The 23,804-nt window shown below is 51.7% G+C and overlaps 1 protein-coding gene across 5 annotated transcripts in view; it reads left to right on the forward strand.

Annotated features, from left to right (window-relative positions):
- Zmiz1 (zinc finger MIZ-type containing 1) overlaps nucleotides 1–23,804 on the forward strand; it is a 200,528-nt gene that overhangs the window by 103,177 nt on the left and 73,547 nt on the right. For all 5 annotated transcript variants that reach the window (XM_041662299.1, XM_041662295.1, XM_041662296.1 and 2 more), the window contains 3 exons: nucleotides 2,316–2,424; nucleotides 6,483–6,596; nucleotides 11,722–11,827. In XM_041662299.1, the coding sequence (XP_041518233.1) occupies nucleotides 2,365–2,424; nucleotides 6,483–6,596; nucleotides 11,722–11,827 (280 nt within the window). In that variant the 5' untranslated portion in view covers nucleotides 2,316–2,364. The remainder of the gene's footprint in view (nucleotides 1–2,315; nucleotides 2,425–6,482; nucleotides 6,597–11,721; nucleotides 11,828–23,804) is intronic.

Consider the following 23,804-nt stretch of genomic DNA (forward strand, 5'->3'; position numbering starts at 1 on the left):
AGGTTGGGAACAACTTTCCCCTGATGCCCTGTGGATCTTTGATTAAAGAAACCCTGGAAAGACTAGCCTGATCTAGAATGATCTTGTCTGTCACTGTCTGTCTCCTGAAGTAAGACCGATGGTTGCTGACCAGGGAAGTGCGAGCTCCTCATACTTGCTAGAAGCTTCCTTGGATGGGCTCTTAGGCTACAGACCTCCCTGTGTTCCTGGTCCTAAATGGCATGGCCATCCTGGAAGAGCAACTTTGGAGGCAGAACTTGATGGCACCTCCAGATCCTCTCCCTGCCCCCATACTCTTGTCTCCTCAACATGGGGAAAGCGAAGCTTCAAAGCCAGAGTACTGAACAGGACACCTGTGTGCTTTTGGAGTGACTAGAAGGGAAAGGTGCCCAGAGGACGTGGGAGTCTCCACAGCCTCAGTTTCTTGCCCTCAGGGTGCTGCAGTTTGTCTGCAGTGCCCCCTGCTGGCTGCTTGGGCCATTGAGGCCTTTTCCCGATTGGACGAAGCCTGTGAATTGAAGTGCAGATTATTCTAGACCTGGGGTTTCTTTGTGCTTCCTTTCCGACTCCTCAACTAGCCAATGAAATGACCTGGTTGGGTTGCTTTGACTCAGTATCCTTGTCTTAGCTTCCTTCAGAAGCCACCCCCCCATCACCCCCCCCCCTATATGAATGTTTGCCTGAATATGTAAATATATGTACCACGTGCATGCCTGGTACCTGAGGAATCCAGAAGAGGGTGTCAGACCCCATGAAACTAGAATTACAGATGATGAGAGCCGTCACACGGGTGTTGGGATCCCAGGTCCTCTGCAAGAACAGCAAATGCTCCTAACCATTGAGCCATCATTCCAGCCTCAGAAATCACACACTTCACAGGGACCCTGGCTGGAATTTTTTGCCCATGTTTAGAGTGATCATTCGCAGGTCTTCAGATAGTGCCAAGAACCAAGATGACCTGGCAGATTGTGTACTATTGACCTTCTTCTGCTCTGGGCCTTCTTTTGTTCTTTTCTGCCCTGAGGTTTGTCCCTGGCCCCAAGAACCTTCTTTTGTAACATGAATGCTGGCTGAGGTTCTGTGAAAGTGTACTCAGGAGGAGACAGTCTCTGTTTGATGGACTCCTGCAGGTACCAAGGTGTTCTGTACCCCTACCAGCCTCCAGCAAGGACCCGCAGGCACTCCCCAGAACCTGTTTCATAGGCTGGAATTCGGCTCTTACCGAGTCACAGTTTCCTCATCTACAATGTGGGACTATTGCAGTGTCTGTCAGTGCCCAGGTCCTGGAACAGCCTGTGACCATTAGCAGAAGAAGCTCAACCAGTTGTCACCCAGTAGATGACCTAATGTAAATGCAGACTTTTTTTTCCCTTTTGAGACAGTCTCAGCAAAACTGGTGATCCTTCTGCCTCAGCCTTGCAAATGCTTCAACGATGCATACACATGCCGAGAGATCCGTGAACACTAGAAGATCTTGTCGTTTTCATGGGCCTAGCACTAGCCCCAGCACTGGAGATCTTACAGTGTTCCCGGGCAAGTGGAAGCACAGGGCTGAGCAGAGGGGTGTAAGGATGTGTGGATGGTTGGATCAGTTGTCCTAGATGGGTTATTATCGCCGTGATGAAACACCATGACCAGAAGCAGCTTGTGAAGGAAAGGTTTACTTAGCTTGCATACACTTCTCCAGCCCACTGGAGAAGCCAAGGCAGGAAGTCTGGTGTGGAGCAGCGCCGCAGCGGGGGAGGAGGGCTGGAGACACCAGAGCTGATGCAGAGGCCATGGAGGAGTGCTGCTTACTGGCTTGCTCCCCATGGCTTGCTCAGCTTGCTACCATGTAGAACCCAGGGCCACCAACCCAGGGATGGCCCCACCCACAATGGACTGAGCCCTTCCCCATCAATCACTAATTAAGAAAATGCCCCACAGGTTTTTCTGTCCACAGGTTTACAGAAGCATTTTTTTTTTTCAACTGAAGCTCCTTCCCCTCAAGTGACTTTAGCTTGTGTCAAGTTGACATAAAACTACCCAGGACATCAACAAACAGTCGTTGAAATGATAAAGAAATGATGGGCAAGGAGTTGGGTGTCAGGGAGTATAAGTATTTGACAGGTACCAGGACAATGAAAGGAGGGTCAAGATGAGGATGGGAGAAATAAATACAAACACAACCCCCACTTTTCCCTTCTTGCTGGAAAAAACCCAGGATAAAGCTGGGTGCCCAGGACCCCTCTGGGGCCAACGTTGAAGTGGAAGGGTAGCTGGAAGGCTGTGCAAGGTTGTCAGGTGTAGTGACACCCTCTCTCCTCTCTCCTCAGGCTGGACCACGTTCATGGCTCTCGGGTAGAACCCAGCGAAACGGTCAGAATGAATTCTATGGATAGGCACATCCAGCAGACCAATGACCGTCTGCAGTGCATCAAGCAGGTGAGTGTGGCTGACTGGGGAGTGGGGGTGGGGATGGGGCAGGGAGTAGATCTGTGCTGCAGCAGGATGGCCCCTAAGTGCCAGTCTAACACTAGACTCACACACACACAAGAACGCAGCACTGCCTCACCCCGACCCGGCTGTGTGACTTTGGACCAGTACCCTGCCTTCTCTGGGCTTTGCTTCCAGGCTTTAAACTGTGGTGAGCATTCAGTGAGGTGTCCATCGCTGTTGTACCCCTTCTGCTGTCTCTTTTCCCAGACCTCTGCTCCCTCTACTTGAAAAGGCCTGGTATGGCGGGACACTTCTGTGGCCCCAAGCACTAGGTCGATGGGAGCAGGAAGATCAGGAGTTCAAGATAGTCTTTAGCTACATAGCCAGTTTGCAGCCAGGATAGGCTCCATGAGATCCTATGCCCAAAAGTTACAAGAAAAGAAAAGGCTCTGGAAAACTAAATCATTTTGCAGCAAAGGAAACTGAGGCATAGAAAGAAAAGAATACTCCAGTGGTGTTAGCTTATCCACACACCAACTGAGCTCCAGTGACCGTTCACCTCCATCCTTGCCCTGGGTTGTTGATAAGCAGGGAACCCCTCACTAGACACCCCCCCCCACCCCACGCCAAGAGATGGCTGGAAATAATGTTCTACCCTTGGGCCCAGCCTCCACCCGAGGACTGTGGAGTCTCAGGCGTCCCAACTTAATCAGAATAGAAAGATAGATGTTTGTGGGCATGGATGACAGATCTGTCTGCTGGGCGTACCCTGGCTGGTGCAGGCTATGGCTCCCACCGGGGGTTTCACAACCGTGGACTCCCACACCAAGCCCCTCCAGCACAGCCACACCGCCAGCCTCCAGCAGTCCCTGGCATTAAGTACCCCAGCACTGTGTAGCCCTTCTCTGCAGCCCTCTTGGTTTGCTGTTCCTCTTCTTTAGCCTGAACCAAAGCTTCCTCTTCACAAGGTGTGCTTCTCGGGGCTCTTGGTCATCAGAACCCTGAACTGTGAATCAATCAGTTCATGGTGCCCCGCAATCTCGCCAGGCCCTAGGCAGCCTTCGGAGCATCTGCATACCCTGTGCCTGGGTTTGGGGGCTTCTTGGTCACCCAGTAACCTCGCCTATCCCGTTCCCCTCCTGAGCTGAGACAAGATGATCTCAAAGTCCACCATGCCCTATCTGGTGCTCAGTCCATCCTGGGTGGGGCTGTAGTATTTCAAGTGGGTATGGAGGAGGGTGGACCAATAGATGGTTCTGTAAGAGGATGGTGGGTGAGTGGGTAGATGGACATATGGCTGGGGAGTTAGTTGCATGGGTAGGTATAGATGATAGATGGATAAATGGATGAATGGCTGGCTGGATAAATTGGCTTCTAGATGAAAGGACAGATGAATGAGTGGATGGGTAAGGAACAGATAAAGTGATGAATGGATGAATGGGTGGATGGGCAGGTCGGTATCGAGATGGATTTGTTCTGGATGGATGGACAGACACATGGATGGATTGTATGACTCACAGAGGGACTGGTGGGCAGCTGGGAGCCAGCTCTGGTTGGAGCATTGGTGTGCCCAGTTGCTGCCCAGACACTCAGCAATCATGGTATAGTTCCAGTCCCCTGAGGAACTGTAGAGATGGACAAGCTTTCTGATGGGAAACAGAACATTGAAAACCGGGACCATTCACTGCTTAGAGCCTCTGCCAGGGATTCAAAATGCGTACCTACTCCAGGCTCTCCACCTTCACCTGGTCCCTTTCCCTCTCTGGGCCACTGGGGTTCCTTGGGAAGTGGCCAGGTGGCCAGCCTCAGTAAAGAGGCTGTCTTAGGGATAGTTGGACACCCACCCATCACTCCTTTCAGACTTACCTCGTGCCAGGACGAGGAGTGCCTACAAGTTGCTCCTATCCTCTAGCGTCTAGCGTCATAAGAGAAGCAAGGCCCCTGCCTGAGAAGCACCAGTTGCCTCCGGCCATCCCTGACCCCACTCTGTAACATGCTTATCCCACACTTCTATATTTGGCCCCAGCCCCGCAAGCTGCCACCACCCCTACCCCCACCTTTCATAGATGAGGGCTCTGAGGTTCGGTGATGGCCTCAGGGCTGCGTGACTCCATGACTGGGGTGGATTTGAGCCAGGTGTACATTTTGTGTGTCATCAAGACACCGTCTCTGAATGTACTTAAACCATAATGAGACTACAGCCGGCAGCTAAAACAGAGAGAAGTGCCTCAGTTGAGGCCACCGAGCTCTAGGCAACAACCAGTCAAGGCAACAGCCAACCAAGGGGTGCTACTGTTTATCTCATCTGTGAGATGCATCCCATAATGAGCCAGCTGTGAGTGGAGAGGAGGAGACACAGGCTGGCAAGACACAGAAGGCTGGTGCTCAAATAGGGCCTGAACAGGAACAGGCTTGGGGATTGGCCTCAGAGGCCATCCAGGAGCTCAGATCTCTAAAGGGCATTGCTATGGCCACCTGAGAGTGGCTTGTGGAGGTTGCTGGCACTGCTGATTGGTTGTGACATCACATAAATAAATGAAGCACCTGACTGTCAGGTGGCGTGCAAGCCAGGAGCCGTTGGGCTGCAACGCTCCATCAGAGCCTCAGTGTTTAGAAGTGAACACAAAAACAAGCAAAGACAGACAGACAGACAGCCTCCCACAGGGTATGGCTGTCTAAGCAGAGGTCCCTCCTGTCTTGGCAATCTTGTATAAGGAGCTGCAACTTCAGAGAGTCAAGCCTGGGAGCCCCTACACAGCTGAGCTCCCACAAGGGAGGCAGGGAACCTCGGGGAGACTGAGATGGAGCCAAGAGCCACCCCGTGTGGAGCTGTGCCCACCTGCCAGGCACTCTGCCTGAACTACATAAGCCCAGTCTTGTTTAATCCTCACTCAGCCTCCTGACAGGGGCTGTTACTGCTCACTTGCCCTTTCTCTCCCCTCTGTTTTTTTCCTCTCCTCTTTCTCCACGGAGAGGGATGTTCTTATTGAGTTCACTTATCTCTCCTCACTGGAATGTTCTTTGCTTGAACCATGCTATGGCAAGCGTAAGGAACCAAAACTCCCATGACCACATGGTAGTCTGTCATTCTCATCTTACAGATGGACGACCAAAGCTGAGAGAGGTGAAGGGTCCATCCAAGATTAATAAGGGCCCAGGCAGAGGGAACCCAGAGCCCTGACCCCAGAGGGGTTCCCAGAGCCCTATGCCAGCTCCAAGGCAGTGTGATCCTGCTGTCCCTACCAGCACCAAGGGCCCTGGAGCTGCTAGCATCCTGTACATGGACACCTGGTTTCTACTAGGACCTTAGGGATACCCTATGGGACCACACCAGCAGTGCTAGCCAAGTGCTAGCTGTAAATCACAGCTGTGACTCTAACCTGCCCTGTGGCCCTGGCCTTCTAGCTCCTGGTCTCAATGCCAGGTGACAAGGACCCAGGGAGCCGTGGGTCAGTGTTGAGGATGAAGTTAGATCTTTGCAGCTTCTCTGTGCTGGCAGCCTGCTAGCCTGAAGTAACACTGAAGGCATCAGGATTCTGACTTCCTGTATGTGAGGCAGGAGGAAGAAACTCCAAAAGAGCCCAGAAAATCTGGATCTGGGGAGCTGGGAGTGTTTGGAGCTAGGAGCATTAAGCCACATACACCAGACTATAGGCAGCATTGTGTGCTGACTGCCCCTACCCCTCCATACATAATAGGGAGGACCTGGGCTGAGCAGAGGGTGGGAGGTGATAGGTGGATAGGAAGGCACCTGTGGGACCAGCTGCTTTCAAGTATGGAGAATGGGTACCACCTTCCAAAACCCCTCTGGGGCCCCTCCCCAGCACTTGCATCTACAGAGCACTTGCATGTCTGATGCCACTGGCTTTTACCAACTCTGGTTCTAGTCTTTGAAGTGGGTTGCTGGCCTCATCCTGCCGCAGCGGGCCAGGCCTTGAATAGAGGGGTGGTTGAGAAAGCTGAAGAGTGCGGCCTCCCTTCTGCCCTTTCTGTGCGTGTCCTCTTTGGTCAGGCCTGGGGTGGCCTCCTCTTGCAACCTCAAGCCTTTTCCTTTTTCTCCACAGCACTTACAGAACCCCGCCAACTTCCACAATGCTGCTACCGAGCTGCTGGATTGGTGTGGAGACCCTCGAGCCTTCCAGCGGCCCTTTGAGCAGAGCCTCATGGGCTGCCTGACGGTGAGTTTCCAGCCCCCCCCCCCACCCAGCACACTGGGAAACACGGATATGAGACCAGAAGTCTGTGGGCCAGGGGCACAGCTGCCCATGCTGCAAGCTGGCCCTGCAGGTCCTCCCCGACCCTGGGTCTCATATGGAGATGGTCTCCATGGGCTGTGCGGTTTCCTCACACTTAGAGAAAAGTACACTGTGGGGACCAGTGCTCCATCAAAAGTGGGACAGCTCGACTTCTAAGGCTCTGCCTTCCTTTTTCATAGCCATTTGTTTATCCCTTCATTTGCTGAACACTTATTGAGCTCCCCTACGGCCGTCTATCCATCCACTCAAGAACATGTATTGAGTCCCTGTTACATTCATCCATCTGGACAAATAAACATTGATTGATCCCTCATTTATCACGTGTTGTCCCCTCTGCTAAGTCCTGGGAACCCCAAGATAAATAAAACTTTCTTCAGTTTGATTTCTTAGTAAGGGGCCGCAGTGTGGAGAAATGCCTGAGAAAACGGTGCTAGGCCAGCATGGATCTCTATCAGCTGAAAGGTGGGGCCGGTCATGCAAACTCACACGTGCATATACCACAGTTTGCCAGGCTACTGACTGCAGCCAGGTCCCATAAGGCAGCATGTGCAAAGGCCCCTGGTGTCCAGAAAACTGGGTAGAGCTCAGGATCTTAAACTTGGGACTGCAGAGAAGCACCTGAAGGTCTTCCATAGTTTTTAAGTGTCCCCCCCAACCATGCAGCCTGCATAAGTGTGTAACTGGCACGGCCCCTCAGACGGTCTGCATTGAGCTTGCGAGGGAGTGTGGGTGACACCGTGGTAGCCTGCATGTCCTGGATGTGGAATGGAGGCACGGCCAGGCAGGAATGGCGGCTCTTGAGGAGCTCCAGATAGGAAGGAAGCAAAGAGCCTAGTTTAGCTCTGCCTTAGAAGAAGAGACGCGGTGACCGCTTTGGGATCCTTGTTCTGAGAAATACTGAGCTGCCGGTGACACATGCCACCTCCCAGAACCTACCTGATCTTCCAGCTGCCCATTTTACAGAGGAGGACACTAAGACTCTGAACTGACTGCTTGCGGCGCCTAGACTTAAAAGCAGCTTGGTCTCTAGCTAAGGCCTGCCTGAACCTAGAGGGGATGTTCCCGTCTGTCTGCAACATGACCCAGCCTCTCCCAGGGCTCTTCTGTCAGAAGCTGGCCCCATCTGTCTCACCCAAGCCACCTGCATGGCCATCTTCCTCGTCCTTCAGCCCCCAAGCACCCCTGTTCTCCCAACTGCCTAATCCTCTTTGTGGGATCTGGGTCCAGCCTAAGCCCCACAGAGAGGACCAGATGTTGCCTAGGCCACAGTGTTAAAGAGGGTGGGGGCCATGCACAGTATATCATCAAACAAATGAATATGCTTCCCCAACAAACTGCCCTGAGATTGGCCTTATTGGAGATACTGGTGCTAGCCACCCTGGACAGACCATGAACTGGCCCTGCCCTGTCTTGCCCTTGTCATTCAGCAGACATTTGCCAAGTCTCTGCTATGGGTCACCACAGTAGATCTGAAACACAGGCAGAACCCACAGGCCAGGAGAACAGAGCCTAGGTCTCAGCTGGACAGGACAGGTTCTGGTGGCAAAGAAGCGGAGATTGAGAGCTGTGCCCGAGTAAGGACAGTAGTAGGTGTGAGAGTCTGTTCTGGGAGGGACTCACCCCGGAAGACCCTTGAGATCTGCCAGGACAGAGATGTGTCTTTTTAGGCAGAGGACACTGTGGCTCGGTGTCAGTTCCCTGGGCCTCCTACCTCATCCCCACGATAAAGTATGTGCCTGCCCCTGCCCTCCAGTCTGCCTCCCAACCCCTCTGCTGCCCTCCCCCCTCCACACACGGCCTATGAGCTCCTCAGGAGAGCCTGCTGCAGGAGGAAATAGGAGAGACCATAATCACAGACGTTGACCTTGACACCTTGACTCCTCCTTCATGATATCTAAAGAAGAATCTGCCAGTTAGACAGGGAAGGGGTCACCTGGGTCACCATCCTTACCCCAGGCTGCTCGCAAGGAGAAGTGAATTCAGGACAAGGAAGCTAAGCCCTCTCCAACACACACAGACACACACACACACACACACACACACACACACACACACACACGACTGCAGGCTTGGGTCCCTCCCTAGCAAGGGGACAGCGAAGCCTGCAGGTTGACACAGTTCCCTAGGTGACCTCTGAGAGCTGGCTCCAAATTCCTCCAGTTCTGGCTTACTTTGAGGATATAAATTAAAAACCACTCAGCTTCAGGCAACAAATGGGCATGGAAGGGTTGTTGTTGCTGTTTGGGTTTTTGTTTTGTTTTGCTTTTTTTTTTTCTCTCTCTCTCTTTCCCACCAACTTCTAAGCTGCTCAGACTCAATTTAAGTGTGAGGTTCTGGGCCACAGGCCCCTGAACCGAGCCCTGGAGGCCTGTCTGGACTCATTCCAATCTACCGTCTTTATGAGTTTTGTATCCATCTCACAGGTGAAGTAACTGAGGTCCAGGAAATAGGTATTCACTTGGGTAAAGTGGGATTTGACTGACAGGGACACATGCAGTCCCCAGATTCTGAGCATCAGCTACAACAGCAGAACCATCTACTCCCTTGGGCAAGTCCCCTCCCTATCCTGTCTCTGGGACAATATTTTCACCCTTTGAAGTATTGATACTAAACACCCCTGCCAGGTGCTCCTCCCAAGGTCTAGGTACCTGGCAGCCTGCCCACTAGCTGGTTTCTAGCGGGTATCTAGTCTAGGGCAACCGCTTGTTTCATGCCTAGGGACTCACACTGAGCAGGCCTCGCTGAGATACTAGCTGCCCAGATAGACACATGAATCTTTCTAGTGTCACAGGCACCGGCTTGCTACACCTGTGTTATGTGATCTTGAGTAAAATCCTTTCCATGTCTCAGTTTCTTCTACAGCAAAAAAAAAAAAAAAAAAAAAAAAATGGCTTCAGCCCAAAGACCCTTCTGTATGCCAGACTTGACAATGGTAGACCCGTCAGCTCTCTGTCCTGAGCTCCTTCTAGCCTGATCATGACCCCGGGCCACTCTTGCTCAACTCAGCTAGAATTTTTCTAAACCAGAGCAACAAGACTGGCCGGTATCGTCCAGGCGCAAAACCTTTGCCTTGCTTCCCTGACCCAGGGCCCAGGGGCCTCCCTGGAGGTGAAGAGCTGTGGCTCTGACCCTTCATGGGCCAGACTACCTGGACCACACACACATAGGACCTCTCTCGTTTCCTGGAAGCCAGATTCTCATAATACTACTAATGGCGCTAAGAATCCCCCAGCATCGACCTTGGTATTGCACCAGCCCAAAAACAGTGACACCGCGGCTGATCTCCCTGATGTCCGCCTTGTGCCAGAAGGCATTCGGGAGAATGGGGAAGGTTCTGGACTTTCTGAACTGCAACATCTAAGCTGCAGTTCAGAAAGTCCAGAACCTTCCCCACTCCCCTGAGTACCTGATTACAAACTTAAAACCTCCACAGGCTGTGTTAGGGATCAAGGCTGACACAGACAGGGTGGGGGCTCCACCCTCGGTGGCTAGAGACTCAGGGGCAAACAGAGGGCCAGAGAGCCTGTGGGATTGAGACTGGGGAGCAAGAAAGGATTCTGTTTGCATCACTAGCTAAGCAAACGTCCCAAAGTGAAATTAGCTGCCTCCTCGTATCCTGGCTGACATTGACTTGGCAGGGGGGTCCCAGGAGAAGGGACAGAGGGTCCAGAGTTCTGACCTAGCAGGTATTGGTAGTCCTGGGAAAAGGGGGCTGTTACCTCCTCCCTGATTCTGTGGCATTCCATCTGCCCTTCTCTGTCCCTTCAGTTTAAATGAGGAGACAGAGTCCAGCGTGGGGATGCGTCTGCAGTCTCAGCACTCAAAAGCATCACAGTTTGGAAGCCAGACTGGGCTACACAGTGATGCCCTTCAAAGAAAGAAAGAACGGGATGGGAAAGAAAGGGAAAGGAGTGCTGGCCTCACAGGCATGGTTGAAAGGTTCCTCCCTTTCAGCTATAGAACCCTTGCAGCAAGCCCCCAAAGTGGGCAAGAAAAAAATAGCTTGCTATGGTGATGGCTCTGGATGCCAGGCTAAACCCACTGCAGCCTGAGGCCTCACGACAGCATCCAAATAGGTAGCCCTGGAGACTTGAGGACTGAGCCTCCCTTCTTCAGCAGTAGGGGTTACTGCATCTGGGAAGACTCCTCCACACTCAGTTATGGCCTCCCCAACTGCTCTCCTGCATGACTTCATTCTCCAAGCTTCTTCCTTCCTAACAAGGAAGCATCATCCTGCCACTATTAGTGAGGAGGGAGTGTGGACCCAAAAGCAGCAGGTCACCCAGGGATGTGTCTTCCTGAGACAGTCAGATGGGCAAGAGCCTCCAGGGCCTCTCTTTGGACCCTGGGGCAACCCAGTTCCACACGGCACTCCCTAAGGCGCCTATGTCTCCATATGGGTAAGATTCTGGGCTTACTCTAAGGGCTTGGTGCTGTGTCAGACTTCAGGCTGAGCTCTAGAATATAGGAGTCAGTTTCTAGACTGAGGTGTGATGATAGCCAACTAGATCATCTGCCTGGTCCAGGAGCCCTTGACATATGCCAGGCAACTCTGCCTATAAACTATGGAAAGAGCAGTAGATCCCAAGTCCCTGCTTCGCAGGGCATGGCTGTTGATGGGGGATGTAGGACATCTCCAGGAAACCCCCGGGATGAGCTGATGCCTGGGAACAGCAGAGACAGTGAGCATCTGCAGAGGTAGGGGCAGAAGCTCAAGCATGGTGAGGGAGGGCTGAAGGGAAAGAAGCACCCTGGGCCTGAAACTCACAAGATTAAGTTGAGGAGCCCTGGGGTTATGCAGAGCACCTTGCTGGGGCCAGTCTAGCAAAGGTGGTATGACCTCTCCAGCCAGTGGCTAGCTAGAAGGTGGTCACCCACGCCATTGACAGAGACCCCACTAGAATCCTAGCTTCCCCTGGCCTTGGGCCCCTGTCATAGCCTGACTGCTTCACCTGCTTTATTGTGTAGTAGGCAAGTATCACTACCTGGGCTCAGAGCTCCAATGAACTGGCAACTCACCTTGGATTGTTTCCTTTCCTGCCGTCAGGTTGTCAGCCGTGTGGCTGCCCAACAGGGGTTTGACCTGGACCTGGGCTACAGACTTTTGGCCGTGTGTGCTGCAAATCGAGACAAGTTCACCCCCAAGTCTGCGGGTGAGTACCTATCTGGGGCTCCGCAGGTGGGACCCTAGGTGGAGAGAGCCTCAGCTAGTCTGAAGGCGGTCTAGGATGAATGGCTGAACCGTCAGCTCTAGGGCCTACAGCTGGGGCTCAGTTCTCTGTGTCTTCCAGCACAGGGGCAACCTAGAGCTACCAGAGGCTCCCAGATACCCTACACCCTAACATAGGCACTGTGTTGAAGGTCAGCCAGGCATCTTCTCATTTAGTCGCTGCAGTGAGTGCTTGGCATAGATCTTATGTTATCTGTCCAATTGCACCAGAGAGGAAACTGAGGCTCGGAGAAGCAGAAGAGGTTTTCCTGCTCACAAAGCTATATACAGCCAGGTCTGTACTGCAGAGTAAACATGTATCGTGACCCTTACAAACCATTCATATGCACTCACTCACTCGTTCATTCAAAACCCTGTAAAACAAACAAAAATAAACCTGTCAATCTAGCTTTTCTAAAAAGCCCTTTGTGCAAAACATTGTCTATTGAGACTTGGTCACAGCGCGCAGATTCTCAGCCCTTCGTTTACAGAGGCCAGGGAAGGTGCTGACGTTTGTTCTATCTTGGGGGAACACATCATGGTTACTGGAATTTGGGGACAACTTAAACAACAACAACAACAAACAAAAAAGATGAACCCCGTCTCGATTTTTTTTTCTCTAAGATCCATTTTGCATCTGCTGCCAGCCTCGTGAATGTGCTTAGAGCAGGTACATTCGGATTCTGAACAACGCAGACAACTGACTATCTTGTCTGCCCTTGCTGAGTATATGATCTCTAGACCTAAGTTTGATCTCTTGGAAAGGCAGGAATGATATTGAGACTTGTATTACAGGGGTCATGGTAAGTTCTAGAGACACGTAAAGCACCTAGTGTAGTGTCAGGATGATGTAACCTTCTTTATTGATTCAGAATGAGTGGCTAAATGATTATAATGTGGGGGGATGCACGCGTGTGCACATGTGGATGTACACACGCATTAGAGCGTCTATAGGTTCAAGCTGTGCTAAGGACTATGGAGGAGTTCCTGGGGCAGGAACTGCAGACTATGCTGGGTCAAGGAAAGCTTCCCCAAATTGTGAAAGAGTTGAATATGTGACAAAACCAGGAACAAACACTTTCACGGGTGAAAGGGACATTCTGTGCAAAGGTCCTTGAGTGGCAGGGGAACAGGACTTTGTGTCAGGATTAAAACAAGGGATGGTGGTTCTCAGAGAGAGGTTGGTGGAGTCGGTGCAACTGAATAATGTAGGCCCTGTCTTAAAAGTTGTGTTCTCTATCCTGAGAGTAATGGGAACATGGCTAGAATCTCAAGTCTGTGACAGCCTTTTCAGCTAGCACAGGGAACAAATTGCATTGGGCAGGGATCAGTGTGGACACAGGGGCCAGCAACAGATCTCTGGGGAGACCACTGGGGCATGACATAGTTGTAGAGTGCTTGCCTGGTGTCATGGCTTTCTGTTGTTCTGATAAATCACCGTGATCAAACGCCTCTTGGAGAGTAAAGGGTTTATTTCTACTTCCAGATAGCCCTCTCCCATCTGGAAGGAAAATCAGGGCTAGAACTCAAGGCAGGAACCTGGAAACAGGACCTGAAGCAAAGGCCGTGGAGTGATGCTGCTCATTGGCTTGCTCCTCGTGGCTTGCTCAGTTTGTTTGTACAATCCAGGACCACCAGCCTGGGGATGGCACCTCCTCCCGTAAGCTGGACCTTCCTCATAAAACATTAGTCAAGAAAATGTCCCACAGACTTTGTCTACATGCCAGTCTGATGGAGGCATTTTCCCAAGTGAGGTTCTCTCTTCCCAGATGACCCCAGCTGTGTCAAGTTGACAGAAAACTCACCAGCACACTTTATCATGCATGAGACCCTGGGTTCCATCTCACTCATGAAAATAAGTAAATAAATAAAATCAGGCAAAATCAAGAAAGAGGGAAAAGGAGAAAGGTCAAGGGAGAATGGGCTTCTCTGGAAGCCAGAGCTACTCTTTAGTGTAGGGAGAGGCCTTAGGCCTTGTAAACCTGTCCTCTGGATTGCTTAAACCCTTCTGATAGCTCATGCAGTCGTCTGTGGTGTGCTATAAACCTTAGCCCCGTGAGACAGAATATCTGCATTTGTGGGCGGGGACACTGTTCAGAGAGGTTGTATGGCTTGTCAGCTGTCACACAGCTCACAATTGGTCTGTTGGCACTAGGACTCCAGCCTTCTCTGAGGGCCTTGCCTACTCTATCACAGCTGACCAGGAGGCCTTTGTTCTCATCTAGGGTCCAAGCAGTTTTTCAGTTGGCACAGGTCTCTCCAGCAGGATGCTGTACTTTTTGAGTGGTATGTCATCACTTCTGAGCAGAGATTTGTTCTCTCCGTCTGCATACCAGCAGTACAAGGTCACAGTTCACAGTGCCCCTTCCCGTGCTAGGCCTAAGGCAAGGGGTCTGTGTACTCCTTTGGCAGCTGGTAATGCAGCAATCTGTGGCTTGGAAGAAGTGGAGTCTCTTGTTGGGATACAGGCTTGTCAGAACCAACAGCCCTAACTCACTGTCTTTCCAAGGTGTGCCCCCAAGAAGGAAGGGCATTCCCTGCTTGGGAGGGTAGAGGCCAGTCTTGGAGGCCTCAACAACTGGTTGCTTTCAAGGGATGAAGTACTTCCTGGACACAGGTTGGGTCTCTCAGCCACCTTGCCTGCATCAGAACGGTGGTCAGAGGTTTGCCTACCTGCTTCATAGCGGCCTCTGGGAACTCAAAAGGCTCCTTCAGTAAAGACTAAGAAAGAGACCCAGCTGGTACCCAGCATCATAGACACCAGTAGATACAGCATCCTTCTCCATGTGTCTGTCCCTAGTGCACCTCCTGACCTCTTCCTTCTGCCTCCAAGGCACCCCTTTCCCGATACTATTATCAAATGTTACCTTCCCTTCAGGTGCTTGCAGCTCTCCAAGCCTCCCTAGAGGTCTTGGTCATGGCACTCTGTGCTCAGTCTATGGCACCCCAACTGCTCTCCCCTCCACTGTCTTCCCCATTTGCCTGGGCTCCAGTCTGTCTAGCTAGCCTGTACAGTGTCTCTGTCCTTCGTACCCAAAGGCCTCTGCTGTCTGTCCCTTCCTTACAGTTCTTGACCATACCTAGCCTCCTTGACTTTCTGTGCCTTTCTGGTTTCTTTGCATCTCAGACTTTGTCCCCACAATTGGTACATGTGGCTATACATGTGTGTGGCTGTGCCTGCATGTGTGTCTTTATGTTATGTTTGGTGTGTGACTGTGTATCATGCATGTATGCATTCTGTGTGTGTGTGTGTGTGTGTGTGTGTGTGTGTGTGGTGCTGCGAGTGTGTTCAAGTCCGTCTCCCTGTGTATTCATGCCTGGTATTTCTCGATGTGTGGGTGTGTGCATGGTATGCATCTCTTTCTCTGGTTGTATGTCATGCATGTGTACATTGTATGTGTGTAGGTCTGTGTGTTTGCATTACCATCTGCTTGTATGCTCATGCCTAGGTTGTCTGGAGTGTGTTCACATGTATGTATCTGATGAGTCTTTATGTTTATAGTGTGTATGTGGAGGGGGTCTCGGCGCATGTAGACCTATGGGTGCGCACAGCTGCGTGTGGGCTCTGGGGGTGGTGCATGGCTGTGACTGTGAATAGCTGAGCAGTGTGTGTATGCACGCGCGTGCGGCGACTGGCTGCATCTGTGGGCGCCTCTCCCACCCCTCTCCCACCCCTCTGCCGTCTGTCTCTCCTGTCAGGAGGCCAGGCTGGGGCCCGAGAAGGCCACGGAATGAGATCATGCTGCAAGCAGAGATGCTTTGTCAAGAGTGCTGGGCTGTGAGCATGGTTGTGGCTGTGAGCAGGCTCGGGCCTGGGGGCAGCACTGTATGGCACAAGCGAGAGAGAGACAGAGATGGAATGCAGAGCGTGAGCAGAGCCCAGACACTACAGCAAGCCGCCCAGGCAGCCGCCTCCACGTGGGGCCCTCTGATGCCCAGCCCCCAGCTCTTTGTTCTGCTGCAGCCTTTAGCCTCTGCGCACACCGGAGCAGGAGCACGCGTGCGCACATGCACTCAGCATCCTCATCTTGAGGTTCCTGAGGAGCCAGCTGCACCCCCCATACCCCTACCCTTTCCTAGCATAGAAGGTCACCTGCCCAGCACCTGACACCCCCAGACTCCCCTCCAAACCTGTAGCAATGCCCATCAACCCCCTCCACCACCACGTGTCAGCCTCTTCTGCACTGAGTGGTTCAGCCTTCTGGCTACATGGGTACGAGTATCAGGCAGTTGCCATGTTCAAGGTCCCCAAGAGTCCTCTGCATACTTCTGCTGGTGTTCGTGCTTGACTAGTTCTAGGTAGCCTCAGCTGACCCTCTGAGCAGCCAGCGCATGTTGGAATAACAGACTAGAGAATGTCAGAGTCCAGAAGGTAAGGACCCAAGGAAAGGAGGATACACAGTGGAGCTGGGATAGGGGTGGGGATGCCTGCTGCTTTTCTTGCCATGCTTCTCTTTCCCTGACATAGCCAAGGCTGTGAGTTCTTCTGGGTGTTAGCAAAATGGAAGTGTGGGAGCCTAGCTAGTGTGGTAGGCATCAAGGAAACCCAGGGCTACTCTGGCAGGCACCAGCAGACTTTTAGAGAAAGGGACCATAGAGGTAGAAGTGATTGGAGTGGAAAGAGATAACCTTTCCTAGGGACAGGCAGAGGGTGTTTGTCAATCAGAGAACACAGCCAGGCTGCCCACGACTGGCTGTGACACAGAACTGCTGGGTGGCTTTAGGAAAAGCCTGTTAGCTGCCTGCATTTGCTCTGTGTGGGGTAGCACCATCACACAGATGTCTTGCTTCCTTTGGATGGGAACCGTAGGTCTGCATTCCCAAGATGGATATGGTCTAATGAGATCCCCCTTGGGAACAAGTGCTGTGCCCAACCTCCTGCCTACAGTCCTACCCCCAAGCCTGGCACTGTGGGCATGCCTATATCTGACCTCACACCTTTCAGCGCAGGAACGGAAACCATGTAGTTTGCTGACTTTTAAGTTCCCAAATATATGTCTGCTTTGTTTCCCTGGTGTGTGACATGCCCATGACTTCCAAAGGGGGTGTCAGCTAGTCATAGTAGAGTCTTTGAGACATGCCTTGCCTCTCTCTGCCTGTGATCTGTGAAGGAGGTCTTAGGAGAGCTCTCTATCCAGGGAGGGGGAGAGGATGAAACGGGCCCTTCTACAGCAGCGCGTGTGGCAGCTCTGTCGTTCATTTGTCATGGGACTGGGATGGACCAGAGGTGTCCAAAGCCAGTCAGGGCTTCTACCACCAGGGAAGGCAGATCACAACCAGTGTCCTCCCATCTTGGAAGAGAAGCATTGCACCCATTTGACTGTACGGTGGCTCTGTAACACCTCCATGGTGGGCAGCGTGCCTGGTTTCTCATAGTGTCATGGCTTCTGTCTTTACCTTCACCTTCCCCCATAGCCTTTCTCCACCCTCTCTGCCTCGCCCCCGCCCCCCAACAGAGCATTCAGCCGTCTTCCCTTTAGCATGGAGGACAAATGGCCCCATTCAGGGACACCCGCCAGAGCTGTCTCTCTAAGACAAAGCTGTGTGCAGCTCCGCGTGAAAAACGGCTTGCGGCCGCCCAGTGAGCAAGCAGGATTGGTGGGTGCAAATTGCAGGGGATTTGTTAACAGCTGCCAGCTCCCCCAGAGATAGCAGGAAGGCAAGGCCTTGTCCTTGAGACACCAGCTGCCTGGCAGCGTAGGGCACCTTCTCAAGGTCAGGGACAGACTTCCTTATGAACACCATCCCCACGTGGACTCTCTGCACAGAGATGGGGTGTGGGGGAGGACTTGGCTTCCTTCCTCCTGCAGGACCTTCTGCCTGTCCCAGGACAGGTTCCCTTGGAAATGACTCTGGATTGTATTGCCAGCCTGTGGGAACTGACTAACCATTAGATGTGTATAGTGGCCAAAACCTATGTGCTCAGTGCAATGGGAGAGGTCACTGGGGCACACCCATTTACAGAGGAGGAAACTGAGACTGAGCAGACCAGACAGACTCCAGCCCCATGTCATGATAATGACAGAATTTACTTGTAGGAGGGTCACATTTGGGCTCCAGGGAGCTATCCCTCTTTCTTAATGACCATGAATGACCCAGGAAGACAGGTTGTCCTGGGACAATGGCCCTGGTTCCCTCCACTCCCAGCTCCCTGGGGGATGTGGCCTGGGATCTGGTGACCTTGTTCTGCTCTTCAGAAAAGAGGGACAGTGGGAGGAAACCAGCATTCCCAGGCTAAGGAATTGGGGGTAGGGCAGGAGGGTGGTCCCCAGGGTATTAAATAAAGCTCACACTGGAGAAGGGTCAGAGTCTCGTCAGAAAGCAGGCAGATGGGGGAAGAGCATCCCACTCAGGGAAAGGGCTGAGGTCCTCCATGGCCACAGTGGTCACTAAAAACAAGGGCTGTGTGGGAATGCCTAGGACATCAGGTCTGAAGAACAACAACCAGCTTCACCGAGGAAGAGCACACCAACTGGTGTCCAATACTAAATGGTCAGTCCTAAAAACTCATGTACATGTAGCATTATATGGACTGAGCAGATTGTATTTGTTTGTTAAGAAACACACACACACATAACCTGCCAGGTACACAAGTTGCCTGTGCATACATTAGGCCCACAAAATAAGCACTGTCCCAAAATATCAACTTACAAAAAACATCTACTCCAAGGGAGGCAGGTGTGTGACCCTTCCACTTATTTCTCATGGTTCTCATGAGTTTCTTCTGAGCTCATTGGAGTTGTTAGGGGTGGTGGTAAGAACAGGAGCAGCTTCTGGATGGCTCAGCTGTTTCCCTCTACAGAAAACCCGCATGGGTGCCCCAAGAGCCCTAGGGGACAGGTCTCTTCTTGTCAGGAGGCCATTCTTTCTGCCTCTCTGAAGAATTAGCTCATTGCCTCCCCGCCCTGCAACAGAGACTTGTGCAAGGCCAAGGCTGCCTGAGGCTCAGCCAGGTGTCTACTTTCCAGACCCATCCAAACTGAGAGGCCAAAGGGGCTAGGGAAGAGAGGCGGGCATCCACCCACAGTAGGAGGTGTCTGGCGGCTGTAATCCTACCAGGAGATGCAAAGCTCTTTCAGCTAAGAATCCAAGCACTGGGGTCTGTGAGTCAAGGAGTAGAGATCCAGGATGCCTGTGGTAGGGGAGGCCAGGCTTCTAAAGGCTTCCTGCTGAAAGAGCTGCTTGACATGGGTTCCCCCAAATGCAGATCTTGCAATGATAAGTTCACTGTACTTCTCCTCTTCAGGAGAAGGATCCCAGAAAGCATGATGGAGAAATAGGAGCACAGGTAGGAAGAGAGACCTCATGAAGTATGGCTGTTAAACATGGTAATTGCTGTGCACTCCTGGTGCTCAGCCTGGCTGGAATTGTTAGGCAGGAGAACTCGCCCCTCGCCCTCACCTGCTAGGAGCCACAGGGGAAGAAGGACTTTATCCATTGTCCGTCCGTCCCCCCGTCTCCCCCCCCCCCCCCGCCTGCTGTCATTAGTGGAAGGCTCTCTGGGGTTGAGGGATAGGGTGGGTCAACTTCCAACAGACAGGTAGCTGTGCCTGGGGGCAAAACCACTTGCCAGGTCACTGTGTGCAGTCTAGCAGGGAGCAAATAAGGCCTTCTCAGTGCCTACCATGAAAGCTTTCCATGCAGAAGTCCTCTGTACCCCCCTCTCACCACCTGGACAGATGCCAGTCTAGTCAGATTATGATTGTCTTGCTGAGTTTTGCCCTATTCTTTGACTCTTACATGAGGGGTGTAAAAAATAACTATATTTACTACCTAAAAACTCTTTCTCACTACCTACAGTGGACTAGCCACCCTTGCCACACTCACAAACTGGGAAAACAGTGAAAGCCACTCCTGAGTCTTGGTTGAACACTAGAACTCTCATGGGAACTTGGAACCATATAAGACATCCTGTGGGTCATGTTCTGTGGATGATGGCATTTTACTGGACGTTGATTCCACCCAACCTCAAGATCTCCTGCATTCTAACACATCTGCACCACGAAATGGTTGCAAAAGGAAGAAAGAGGTAGTGGATGCTGGGTGATTTTCAGCACACACACACACACAAAAATATCAAACAGGAAAAGAATGATGGGGCTCCAGTGCCAATCTACTCTAAGCACGGGCTGCAGGGGCAGAGAGAGAGAGAGAGAGAGAGAGAGAGAGAGAGAGAGAGAGAGAGAGCAGAGATAGGGACAGAGAGCCAGCCCAAGCGCTTGCAGTTTGAAATAAATGAACGCTCCTGTTCTGTGGGTGAGAGGTGACAGGGATGCCACACCCTCCACAGATTTTCACCAGTCTTCAGGTCCTGCTCTCGGAATCCCAAACGGAGGCTCTACAAGTAGCAGGGAGAGAAGTGGGGCCAAAGCTCTAGCCTGGCCATTTTTGCTTCTCTGTAGGCTGCAAGGGAACTGAGTAGCTAGAAAACCACTCTGGAGATGAAGGACCAAAAGCACTGTCACCATTCAGGTGACTCCTTTCTATGCCAGCATTCAGCTTCCTAACACAAAGGTGCCCTCAACACAGAGGTCCTGCCAAAGGAACAGTTCCCTCTGATGCCCCAGGGTAGCTCAAGGAGGCATGGTATAGTAAAGCCATCTGCAGCCATTAAAAGAAAAAGAGCAAGTAAGGGGGGTCCTTAAGATGGGCTTAGCATTCTCACCAAGAGGGGGATTTCTTAGAGATTGCAGGAAAGGAAGGTGAAGTAGATCCAGGACTTGGCAGGAAGTGGGCAAGTTGGTTTGGAAACTTTCTTAGCAAGTGTTGCAAGTCTGCAGCCTTGTAAATACCTTCTGGGAGAAACAGACAAGAATCAGCAGTTATTATCTCCCTTGCCTGTTTAGATTTACAGCCAGGGCAGGTTAGGAAAGGGCGTGTGGATTAGGAGAAAATCTGCTTTATATCCCCTTTCAGTCATAATTCAGCAAGCCTTAGATCAGGGGGGCAGCCGTCACTCATCCCCTGCCATCATCCCAGCCTCACACGTCCCCGTCCATTGTCCATTGCCTGGTGTAGGGGAACAGGCTGAAGTTTAAAAAGGTCAACTATTGTGAGTCAGAGTTCTGATTCAAGCGAGAATATCTGCTGGGTGTGGCGGTGCATTCCTGTTATTCCAGCGTGTGGGAGAAGCAGGAGGGTCAGGCCTTCAAGGCCAGCCTGAGTTTCAGGAGACCCTGTCTCAGACACTAGGGAGATGGCAGTGGGTCAAGCACTTGCTAGGAAAGCACTGAGAAACTGAGTCCTAATCTAATTCCTAGAACCATGTACAGATGAGTGTAGTAACATCTGTCTATAATCCCAGTGTTCCTGTAGTAAGATGGGAGGCCAAGAAGAGAGAATCCCTGGAAACTGGTGGGATTCCAGTGAAAGGCGAAGATTGGCTTTTCAATTGATGCATATGGCAGCATGCATGCTTGCTTACACATGAACATGTACATACAGATATGTTCCCATATGTACACAAAAACCACATCCACACTGAAGTTTAAAAAACTAAGCAAACAAATAAAACAGCCTGCCTGTCTTAGTGGCGTACACCTTTAATCCCAGAAGGCAGAGGCAGGTGGATCTCTATGAGTTCGAGGCAGCCTGGACTACAGAGTAAGTTCCAGTACAGCCAGAACTACATAATGAGACCCTGTCTCAAAGAAACAAAACAAACTGTAATCCAGTACTCAGGAGAAAGAAGCAGGTAAATCTCTGAGTTTGATACCAGCTTGGTCTACGTAGAGAGTTTCAGGCCATTGGGGTTAAATAGTGAGGCCCAGGAGAGACAGACAGACAGACAGACACACACACACACACACATGGCAGGAGGGGGAGAAGGAGAGGGAACAAACAGTGGTGATATGACAAGATGGATGAACAAGTAAAGGTGCTTGTCACTAAGCCTGACAACCTGAGTTCCGTCCCTGGTAGATGGAAAAAAAAACAAATTGCTGCAAGATGTCCTCTGACCTCAACATTCATGTCGTGACATGTATGCACATAGCCTCACATATGCAGATAAAAATACAATAAATGTCAAAAACAAAGAGTACAGGCCAGCTGGGGGAATACCAAGTTCAAGACCAGCCTAGGCTACACAAAATAAGTGAATAATAAAAATGTTAGTGACTTGAGCTATCCAGATGGCCTGAATTTCTTGCATATGGCAGTATTAGATATGGGATAGGGATTTGTCTCTGCTGTAGGTTAGACACCTCTCCATCTTTGGAGTCATTCAGTACTCATGGTGAGGAGCAGAGAGGCTGGGCTGGCCCCAGCTGACATCAAGAACTCTTTCCAGCAACCATTGATAGTTCCCAGAGAGGAGCAGCAGTTAAACATGCAGGCTCAGAAGCAGCCTGCCTGCCTTCAATGCCACCTAGCCCCCTACTTGCCAGCTGTGTCATCTTGGCAAAGTTACCAACCTTTTTGTGTATCTGAGAGGAGGGACTCTCAACAGTGCCAACAATTCAAACTTAAAACAGAGCCTGGTGCCTGGCGATGCCTGTGTGTTGGCAATTTTACCCAACACACTGACACCCAGTCTCCTGGGATACCTAGCATCCCTAGGGGAAGCCAAAAACTAGGGTCTGAAGAGCAAGGGATCTGTTTGCATCAGTTGCAAGCAAGGAACATGCTAGCTGAACCCATTTAGGCGCGGGGGGGGGGGGGGGGAGCAGGCCAAATACTAGGCACAGGAGTGGGGACTTCTGTGACTCCCAAGTCCAGAAGCCTGGTCTGTTGTCTCCATGGAGTTAGTATGTATCTCCTCCCCTCATGAAGAAAGGCCGAGCCCAGCTTGGGAGGGAGGAAGTTGCAGAGTAGAGAGCTGACAGAGGAAGGCAGGATGGGGCCAGCAGTGCCTGGTCTGTGCTCTAGGCAAGAACTCTGTCTCAACAGGTGTTCCCAGCAGCGTTCTAAGAACTCAGGATTGGAAAGAGGGAGAAGAAAATTTATTGAGAAGTCTGGTGCTAAGCTGGGTGTTTTATCAACCTTGGGGCTGCTCCTTGCAATCACCCAGCCTACTGCAGGGACTCAGGAAGCTGACAGGCTGATAACAAGGCAGGGAGGGGATGGTGGAAGGGCTGGGGCTGGGGCTCAGCACAGAGGGCCCCTTTTAGAGAAAGAGCAAAAGGAAGAAGCCAGCAAGGAAGAGGGTGTGGCCTTGGCCTGCTGACTCCAGGCACATTGTTATCTCTCCTGTTCCTGGCCCCACCTCTTCGCCCTCCCTCCCTGGGATCAGTCACTGCCAAGGAGGAAGTGCACTTGGTTTTCTCATCCAGTTGAACTGCCCAAGTCCGAGGGCACAGAGTGTGGCTCAAAGGCTAGGTACTGGAACCTGGATGCTGGTCTGGGGGCCCTAGCCTTTCTTTGGTTACTTTCCAGTGACCTTCCTTGGATCCCTGACTTCTGGGCCAGGAATGCTCATCAAATAGTTGCAACTCAGGATGAGAAACCGAAGTGGGGACAACCTAGGGTAGAGGTCAGGCTGGCCCTGACACCTGATCCTGGCCTCATTCTACAGTCCTATACTTTAGGGACAAAGGATGCCACAGGAGGTGGCATCTCCCAACACACTGGACACCAGAATGCTGACCATTTATAAAGTTTTGCTCTGTGGTCTAGGTTGGAAACCTCCTGGCATAGCCTTATGAAAATCACTTCAATTCTCTCAGCTTGGGGTCCAGTGCATCTAGAATCCAGGTCTCTCAGCTAGAGCAGCAGCACTTCTGTTTCCGTGGCAACCCTGCTATCTCTCGAGGGACCATCTGGATCCTGTCACCCTGGCAAGGTGCTGCCCAGGCAACCAGGTGTTTGTGTTTTTGCAGTGGAAGCTCTGCATAGTGATAATCCCCTCTCTGGGGACAGGGTGGTAGCCAGGCAGGTGGCTGAGAGGAAGCAGGCCCACCTTGGCTTTGTCATTTGCCTTT

Source organism: Microtus oregoni, unplaced genomic scaffold (genome assembly GCF_018167655.1).
Source record: "Microtus oregoni isolate MIOR12 unplaced genomic scaffold, Mior012 000013F_ref0000133, whole genome shotgun sequence".
Lineage (NCBI taxonomy): Eukaryota > Metazoa > Chordata > Mammalia > Rodentia > Cricetidae > Microtus > Microtus oregoni.